This window comes from Conger conger, chromosome 17 (genome assembly GCF_963514075.1).
Source record: "Conger conger chromosome 17, fConCon1.1, whole genome shotgun sequence".
Taxonomy (NCBI): domain Eukaryota; kingdom Metazoa; phylum Chordata; class Actinopteri; order Anguilliformes; family Congridae; genus Conger; species Conger conger.
The window spans coordinates 4,653,739-4,663,738 of NC_083776.1; the positions used below are offsets into that span (position 1 = coordinate 4,653,739).

The 10,000-nt window shown below is 52.1% G+C and overlaps 1 protein-coding gene across 1 annotated transcript in view; it reads right to left on the minus strand.

Annotated features, from left to right (window-relative positions):
• Positions 1-10,000, minus strand: part of LOC133116865 (unconventional myosin-XVI-like) — an 88,272-nt gene that overhangs the window by 20,876 nt on the left and 57,396 nt on the right. The window contains exons 23-27 of the mRNA XM_061226863.1: positions 9,773-9,982; positions 9,201-9,276; positions 7,591-7,763; positions 7,020-7,100; positions 4,511-4,716 (exon numbers count right to left, since the gene is read on the minus strand). Of these exons, the coding sequence (XP_061082847.1) occupies positions 4,511-4,716; positions 7,020-7,100; positions 7,591-7,763; positions 9,201-9,276; positions 9,773-9,982 (746 nt within the window). The remainder of the gene's footprint in view (positions 1-4,510; positions 4,717-7,019; positions 7,101-7,590; positions 7,764-9,200; positions 9,277-9,772; positions 9,983-10,000) is intronic.

The following is a 10,000-nucleotide window of genomic DNA, read 5'->3' on the forward strand; positions in this document are numbered from 1 at the left end:
GTGTGTGTGTGTGTGTGCGTGTGTGTGTGCGGGTGTGTATGTGTGTGTGTGTGTATGTGTGTGTGTGAGGGTGTGTATGTGTGTGTGTGTGTATGTGTGTGTGTGTGTATGTGTATGTGTGTGTGTGTGCGTGTGTGTGTGTGTGTGTGCGGGTGTGTATGTGTGCGTGTGTGTGTGCGTGTGCGGGTGTGTATGTGTGTGTGTGTGTATGTGTATGTGTGTGTGTGCGTGTGCGGGTGTGTATGTGTGTGTGTGTGTATGTGTATGTGTATGTGTGTGTGTGCGTGTGTGTGTACACTAAGTACTTCACAGCAGGCTCAGAGAACAGGGGTGTGATTGTTGTCGCTCATATGCATTCGTAAAGGTCCCGGGGCCCCTCCGATTCCAGCGTTCCCAGCCAAACTATTCCAGGGCAGAGGCCCACGCCAGCCCACTGAAGACTGTTTTCCTATTTTTCCATGAAAAAAACCCAACATTTTCCTTCCAACGCAGAAAAGCCGCAGGCCTGAAAGGGGCTCCTTGTTGCCGGGGCGACTGGCCTCGTTAGCGCACGTGCGTTGCCGCGGGAGCGCTGCTGACAGTAAACACGCCGTCCAGCGGGACTCCACAGGACACACAACACAACGCCATGTTTACGCCGTCGCGTGGCAGACAACACCGCCTCGCACCGAACCCAACGCCGCCTCGCACCGAACCCAACACCGCCTCGCACCAAACCCAGCACCGCCTCACACCAAGCCCAACACCAAACCCAACACCGCCTCGCACCGAACCCAACACCGCCTCGCACCGAACCCAACACCGCCTCGCACCGAACCCAACAACGCCTCGCACCGAACCCAACACCGCCTCGCACCGAACCCAACACCGCCTCGCACCAAACCCAGCACCAAGCCCAACACCGCCTCACACCAAACCCAACACCGCCTCGCACCAAACCCAGCACCAAGCCCAACACCGCCTCACACCAAACCCAACACCGCCTCGCACCGAACCCAACACCGCCTCGCACCAAACCCAACACCGCCTCACACCAAACCCAACACCGCCTCGCACCGAACCCAACACCGCCTCGCACCGAACCCAGCACCGCCTCACACCAAGCCCAACACCAAACCCAACACCTCCTCCACCAAACCCAACACCGCCTCGCACCGAGCCCAACACCGCCTCACATCGAACCCAACACCACCTCACACCAAACCCAACACCTAGCCCAACACCGCCTCACACCAAACCCAACACCAAGCCCAACACCTAGCCCAACACTGCCGCACACCAAGCCCAACACCAAGCCCAACACCTAGCCCAACACCACCTCACACCAAACCCAACACCAAGCCCAACACCTAGCCCAACACAGCTGCACACCAAGCCCAACACCTAGCCCAACACTGCCACACGCCAAGCCCAACACCTAGCCCAACACTGCCGCACACCGAACCCAACTCCTTCTCACACCAAACCCAACACCAAACCCAACACCACCTTAAATCAAAGCCAACACTGCCTCACACCGAACCCAACACTGCTGCACACCGAGCCCAACAGTATAGGCACATGAAAGGTTACAGTCAGCAACAGGAGCGCTGCTACGACAGCAGCCTGCAGAGTGACATTTCAGGCTGGACAGACTCAGCGGGGGTCAGAGAGGAGGGAGATAAGCGAATGCCGGGTCTATCAGGAGACCCAGACGACGGGAGCAGGAGGTTCTGACACCATTAGTCTCCGGCGAGGGCGGGCAGAACGCCGGGTTCCCGCCAGGACGCCCCGCTGTCGGGAACCTCGCCGTACGCGGTGTTCCGGCACCCTCCGTCCCCGCCGCCGTGAGTGACAGGGGCGTCACGGGCCACGGCGTGTTCGGGGGGGGGGAAACGGGGGCCGAGACGCGGGGCGTTAGGAACAGCCTGTTCTGTACCTGGCAGACGAGAGTCACGGGAGGCCAGATTAGGAAGACGACGGGCGCTCTAAAAAGAGGAGAGGAGAGGAGAGGAGAGGAGAGGAGAGGGTGCGTCGCGCTCCGTCTCCCTCATCATCATTACCGCCAGACGGGAACGGCCATTAGGGCCAGCGGAGCGGCGGGAACGGGACTGCGGCGGACATTTTAACGTCACGACCGTCTCTGAACCACGTGAACCCGGGGCGGTATGTAGGCCAGCCTGTAGCCTAGTTGCCAAGGTGCTTAACTGGGGCCCAGAAGCCGCGATTGCGTGGTCACAATACGATCCGCACAGCTGTTGGGCCCCTTGAGCGAGGCCCTTAACCCTGCATTGCTCCCACATTGCACCCTGCTTAATCTAATCAACTGTAAATCTCTTTGGATGAAAATGATATACAAATGGGATCCACAGCCACTGAGGATGCAGCGGATCTGACCGCAAATGTGTCATCAGTGTAGCGCAGAGGGCAGGGAACTGGGCGTAAAGTTGTAAGTCCCAGCGAGGCTCTTGCCCGGGCAACCTTGAGCAAAGTACTTACGCTGAATTTCTTCAGTAAAATGTCCATCTGTGTATATGGACTGTGTGCAAAAGTACGAATAACAGCGCCTGGTAACCCTCTCAGTCCAAAGCCCAATATAAAGTGGTCTCCCAAATCCCAAGGGGATTGAGAAAATGTAGTCATGTTTTGATAGGGGCTCCAAACAATAGTATAGCAGGCATTTTGATTGGTTTCAAAGGAATAAGATCGAGAGTGCAGTAGTTTCACCAAATTTTAAGGTAGTTCGGTTTGAGGGCCACATGGCACTCTTGGGACTGAAAGGGTTGATGACCAGTCATTCAGACCTTTCCTTTAAACTGGATAATCTGTGATAATTATTCGTTCATCTATATATAGCCTTCATGTTTATTATTTTCTGCTGCCTCTGGGCCTGGTCTGTCTTGAGATGTTTAATCTCAGCGAGACTTTATCGGGTCTAAGTACAGGTGAAATAAAAACGTGCGCAGGCCTGCCACGGCGTGGGGTTGTCTGCTCCCGGCTGGTGTTCACACGGAGAGGAACATCACGCTCTGAAGAGCTCATCGCCATAGAAACCCCTTCGGTCAGAGCGAACGCGTAACAGCCGGGACCCGCCCGCTCTCTTTCACAACACGGCTCACAGCGCGCTGGTCCAATCCGCGGCCAGACCGCAGGGCAATAACGCCGGGACAGCGCTGGTCCAATCCACAGCCAGACCGCAGGGCAATAACGCCGGGACAGCGCTGGTCCAATCCACGGCCAGACCGCAGAGCAATAACACCAGGACACGGTGTCGTCACAAGTCTCTATGAAAAACAGGCGTCGCGCTGATCCCACGGTCTGTATGCCACGGGAATCTAGCGTACATGCCCAGGACAAGCCCATCAGATGGCACTGGGATCAAGTGACTTGACCTAATTTTGGAATAGTGGGGGCAGTCTGTAGCCTATAGCAAGGTGCTTGACTGGGACCTAAAATGTTTGTGGTCCAAACTTTATTTATAAAGCACTTTTCAAGTGTGTTGCGCAAAGTGCTTCACAAAACAGTAAAACGTTGCAACATCATGTGAAAACAGTTACAATAAGATCAGTGCAGCTGTTGGGCCCTTGAGCAACATTGCTCTGGGGGGGGATGGACTCCTGCTTAGTCTGATGAACTGTAAGTTGCTTTGGAAGAAAGTGTCAGCGAGATCACTAATGTAATGTAAGGAGTATTTAGGGTAGGTAGTGTAGCATAGCTGTATATAAATGGTTGGCATTTATATCGCGCCTTTATCCAAAGCGCTGTACAATTGATGCTTCTCCATTCACCCATTCATACACACACGCACACATCGATGGCGATTGGCTGCCATGCAGGGCGCCAATCAGCTCGTCAGGAGCATTTGGGGGTTAGGTGTCTTGCTCAGGGACACTTCGACACAGCCCGGGCGGGGGATCGAACCGGCAACCCTCCGACTGCCAGACGACCGCTCTTACTGCCTGAGCCATGTCGCCCCCTATATTGGGTGGGCGGGCCTATGCAGGTGGCTCTGTGTTTCGGGGGGTCTGTGGTTAGGGTTAGTAAGTAAGTATATAATGTAAGGAGTATTCAGTGTAGGCAGCGTAGCTGCTGTCTATGTTGGGTGGGCGGGCCTATGCAGGTGGCTCTGTGTTTCAGGGGTCTGTGGTTAGGGTTAGTAAGTAAGTATATAATGTAAGGAGTATTCAGTGTAGGCAGCGTAGCTGCTGTCTATGTTGGGTGGGCGGGCCTATGCAGGTGGCTCTGTGTTTCAGGGGTCTGTGGTTAGGGTTTGTAAGTAAGTATATAATGTAAGGAGTAGGTAGCATACCATAGGTAGTGTAGGTAGCGTAGCTTAGGTAGCATAGCATAGGTAGTGTAGGTAGCGTAGCTTAGGTAGCATAGCATAGGTAGTGTAGGTAGCGTAGCTTAGGTAGCATAGCATAGGTAGTGTAGGTAGCGTAGCATAGCTGCTGTCGATGTTGGGTGATGGGCGTATGCAGACAGGCCCTGTGGTTCTGAGGGTCCGTGCGGGACGGGACGGGGTACGTACCGGGCCAGGAACGTGGCGAAAGGCAGCCGCACGGGGTACCCGTACCGGATCATCCTCACCATCTCCAGCACCCCCACGTACTGCAGCTGGGCGGACACGTGGCTCCGCTCGAAGCAGTCGGGCCGCTTGGCGCCGTTGGGCTTCACGCACTGCAGGAAGTGAGGCGTGCCGGCCCGCAGCTTGGCGCTGATCTCGGAGAGAGAGTTCTGGAAGGAGGGGGGGGGAACCCGTCGAAAAACGGCGGTGAGATTGAAATCGAAACCATCGCCGTTTCCCGCACGCCGACGAGCCCAACGTCGCGCTGACGCGGCGAGGCGTGCGTTAACCGCGCCAACGCGGTCAGTCACCCGCCGGAATCTGGTTCTCGTTTATTGCTAACGGCAGCAGTCTGGCAGGCGTTTGTGTTTTGGACTGTGCTGGGCCTCCCCTCCCGGTGAGTCCCGCCCTTCCATCTGGATGAATGACAACGGCCTGGTGATGTCATACTCATATCAAGTCAATGTTGTTTGCGCAACGCTTTTTAAAGAGACACTGACTGTAACAGAGGAAAATTGGGGGGAAAAACATTCCTGAACCCCCGAAATCCAGGCGATCGAGGTAGAAAAGCTTCCCAGAGAGAATAAAAACAATGAAACGGTGACACGTGACTGGGACCCGGAAGGTTGGTGGTTCAAATCCCGGTGTAGCCATGATAAGATCCACACAGCCGTTGGACCCTTGAGCAAGGCCATTAACCCCGCATTGCTCCAGGGGAGATTGTCCCTGCTTAGTCTAATCAACTGTAAGTTTCTTTGGATAGAAGTGTCAGCTAAATGAGATGATATGTAATGTAAAGTGCAGCGATAGAGCCCATCCTCTGGTGTAAGGGTTTGAGGAGTGAGCTTCGTACGACGTCTCCACTATGAGCTTAGGTAGCAGGCCTGTAGCGTAGTGGTTAAGGTACAGGACTGGGATAGGCAAGGTCGGTGGTTCTAATCCCGGTGTAGCCACAATAAGATCCGCACAGCCATGGGCCCTTGAGCAAGGCCCTTAACCCTGCATTGCTCCAGGGGAGGATTGTCTCCTGCTTAGTCTAATCAACTGTACGTCGCTCTGGATAAGAGCGTCTGCCAAATGCCAATAATGTAATAATGTAATGAGGAAGCTGATTATGGTTATGGACATGAGGAGGGGGAGGGGCTACTCATCTGTGACCCGTGCAAGCTGTTAATGGCATACCGCCATGCCCCCAAGGAAAACAAATATCAAACAGCCAACTTAAACAGTTGCCACTGCAAAAATAAACAAAATTAGAGGCAATTTATTACCTGAATTGTATTTCCCTAATGAAACACAGCTTCGGGGCAGATTTCATTTAGTCATATTTATTCTTTTTTCTTTTTCTCCCTCTGGAGAGAACTTTTTTAATATTCAAACAAGTACACGGCTGCATCTGCAGGCTGAGTTCACTTTGTTTTGTCTTCCAGAAGTCTGGCTCTCCGGACCTAGCCAGGTATAAGGACGGGGTGTACTCCAGACTAAGTCCTCTGCAGTTACATATGCATTTAACTATACCGACAAAAACAACAACCGTCTCTTACACTGCAAATAATGAAAAACAGGCTGAATGCTGCACGTCACGCTGGTGTCAGAATCCACTGCAGATGAGCACGTATAGCCTACACGCAGGGAAATGCCTGAGCACTACGCCGAATCGTTTAATTATTCACCGGTCTGGCAGCTTCGTGACAGAATTATCCGGCCTGGTTAAAGGTGACCATGGGACCTGTATCTCACAAACGGCCCTTGGGCTATGAGTCTAACAACCATTCCTCATTTTACGAAATAACTCGATCCCTGCGCATGAGAAAGTCAAAGTCTGTTTATGGTTCAAGAAGGAGCAGCAGAGGAATGGACAATGTGCCACTTATTTTTTAGATGTATTGTTCTTCTGCTGCTGCAGCCTATCCACTTAGAGGTTTGATGCATTGTGTGTTCAGAGATGCTCTTCTGCATACCGCTGTTGTAATGTGGGGTTATTTGCGTTACTGTCACCTTCCTGTCAGCTTCGACCAGTCTGGCCCTTCTCCTCTGACCGTTCTCATTAACAACATGTTTTTCCTGCTCACTGGATGTTTTTTTGTTTTTTCCACCATTCTATTCAAACTCTAGAGACTGTTGTGCGTGAAAATCACAAGAGATCAGTAGTTTCTGAGACTCAAACCACCCTGTCTGGCACCAACAATCATGCTATGGTCAAAGTCACTTAGATCACATTTCTTCCCCATTCTGACATTTGGTCTGAACAACAGCTGAACCCCTTGACCACTTCTGCATGCTTTTATGCATTCAGTTGCTGCCACACGATTGGATTGATTAAATATTTGCCTTAAGAAGCGGGTGTACAGGTCTACCTGATAAAGTGCTCAGTGAGTGAACATACGTATATAGGGTAAGCTAAGGTAAGCGAGAGTGGGCGTGCCCCTGGGGCCTGTCCGTGGGTCACTGTGATTTTGGGCTGTGCCCTCACCCTGAGCTGAACGGCCACAGTCGCAGGTCCGTAACGCATCTGCCCCCGCACCAGGGACGAGCCTCCCTCCTTCCGCAGAATCTGTGAACGAAACAACCAAAGGAGAGTCAGGCAACCTCCGGCCTCACACCACAGTTTCTTTAGACTGACAATATACTCAATTCCCACGCTCCTTCCATCCCGTTTGCTTCTTGACTGCAGCGGGTTCTGTGGGGGATTCCCAGGGCTTTCGGTGAAGTACGGAGTGTCCAGCACCTCTGTTGACTTTCAGAAGGGATAACAACCTGGAATATTTTGTTTCCAATGGTCGAAAGGCCGATGTTTTAAGAACACAGAGCCAAGCTTTCAGAGTTTGTGGCGGCCCTCCAATAACACCTGAGGCTGACAGGGTGGTACTGGTGTTATGTAGCGCCAGGTCAGGCAGGTCAGATGCAAACGCATAGACAGTACAGCGCACAATAACAGACACACAGTGCGGGTCGACAGAGTTTGAATCAGGTGGGCACATAGTATTTTGCTCTCTGTAGTTACGGCACCAGGAGTGGGTCAGTACAGAACGGGCCTTCGCTACCTTCCTCACATCCAGAACGTTCTTTGGGTCCTGGCCCGCGGACGGCAGGAGGGGAGCGGGTTTGGGAGCCTCGGGGAACCCGCGGAGCCGGAGGTGGTGTCGCGACGGGACCAGGGAACCGGTCTGGGTCAGTTTGGACCGGAACACTTGATGGACGAGCACGTTTTCGCTGGCTGCGTGGAGAAGAAGGGTGAAATTGAGAAATTGAGAAATTACCAAGATAAACAAATCGGACCAGATGTGCAGCCGCGGGGCGGGCGAAAACTCCCTGTGTTCCCGCCGTCCGCACAATACCGGCATTGAAGCGGGGATCTGTCCATCTCCCCGAGTGACAGGGAGCGACTGAAAAGAGCCCTTCTGCTCTGGGGGGGGAAACCCTCGCTGGCCAGCCCAGCACACAACACCGCGGCATGAGGCACAAGCGCTCCCTCTGAGGGAAGAGGGAAACAAACAGAGGCGGCCATGTTCTACACTAATTAAACAAGGCGCCACGGGTAATTGTCTAAAATTAAAAGCCCGAAAGAACTCTGGGCTGGACGAGCGCTTTGAAAGCCGTCCCAAACGTAACGGTGAGGAAGGGGTGAGGGGGGTGAGGGGGGTGAGGGGGGTGGGCCCAGGCTAGACTGAACGTAGTGTCAGAGACCTGCGTATGTAACTGACTGTGTGTCTACTGTGCTAGTCAAACTGGCTCCCATCCTAAACCTGGCTTCAGCAAGCCAGTCTCAGGTCAAGCCAGTCGCCAATAACTCTGGAAACTTCTGTTTTGGGCCCGCGTATATCAGCCTGACCCTGACCCGCACGAGTAAACAGCCAATAGGCTGCGCCCACTGAAAACCTGAGCCAATCACAGGCGGGCTGGATGAGTGAACTGTCCACACCATTAATTACAAAACTTCATTTAAGCCTCGTTTTGCAATGATGTCGAGATAAAAAGTTGAACAAGAAAATAAGCGGTGTGAAATTAATCAAAAGGTAGCAATACTCAATTAAAACAATTGCACACTAAAGTGAAGTGGTTTGTGATTACAGACTTGAATTGTCCAAAGTTAGCAAATGACTAATAAAGAGTGGATTAGACATGCCCGTCATGGAAATTACACCAAGCATTTGTAACATCTGCACTAATGTGCCCGTATAGCCAACTCCTGATGATTACACAAAGTGCTGTTGCGACATCGTGTAATGACTGTTCAGACAGGTAAATGAAGGCAATGGGTCCAACCACACAAGCTGCAATAAAGCAGAATACCGTCTTAACTAGTATGAAGTAAGCTGGGCCTGACCACCCCAAAATCCTTTATTTTAACAGGGCCCTTGACAGCTAAAAAAGAACACTTGAAAATGCCTGTAAACAGTTACAACTCTTACTAATAAATGCATAATATTCCTAAAAACAAGCGCATTATGAACTTAGTAGAGTATGCATAAAACGAGTGCGTAATGTCGATAGGAATTGCAGCAGCTCCAGACCGTGTGTTAAATGGGGTGTGCGTTCGCCCGATATGCAGTTCCAGGGCGCTGACTGTTTCAGTGAGTGCTGCTGAGCTGAAGCGTGTGTGAGCTGATCGCGCGATGACAGCAGGACCAGGCCAGGGCGATGTCACACTTACATTTCATGAGAAAGAGGATGTTTTGAGGCAGAGCATCCTTGTTTCTCTCCAACGAGCCGGTGAGGTCATAGGTTACCTGCCAATCAGAAGACAGATGAGTAAGACGCGGGCGATTTCATGCAATGGCACTTTCCTGGAGCAAACTCTTCTCCTTATGTTAAACCCGCAGGGCTACCCACTGTGGAACAATGGATAATGTTGGGACTCATCTAATCTACGAAGAGCAACATTTAGCACAAAACATTACCAGGGAGCAGACCTGACATACATATGTAATTGTTTTTGATTCAAATACCTTTCTTGCTTGGTGCAACTGAACCGACCAAGAAGGCCAGTAGGCAGGCTTTGCACTTTTATGAAAGTATTTCATAGGTTCCTATACACTTGGTCAAGCTCAGCATAGAAAAGTATTTGAATCCAAAACAATGACATATTTGACCCAGGGAGTTTTGTTCCACAGATCAGGAGAGCGTATCAGGGCATGAGGATATTCATAATGTAGGAGTAATGCTGTAACTAAAGCTTCATGCTCATGCAGGTGAATGGGAATCTCTGCTCTGGTCTCGGCCTACCTTGCCTGCGTAGTGACTGACGGTGAAGGATGGGCCCTGGTCCTGAGGCGGGGGGTTGCCGTTGCCATCCTTGGTTGTCAGGGAGATGGCATTGATGCTGTTGCCGTTAGCCGCGTCAAGCTGGGCCTGGAGCCTCTTGTAGAGGTTCTGTTCAGAGGGCTGCTGGGCCCGGCTCTCCTCATCCAGAACCAGGAGCAGGCCCTGGGGCTCCTGAGTCATACAGCAAAC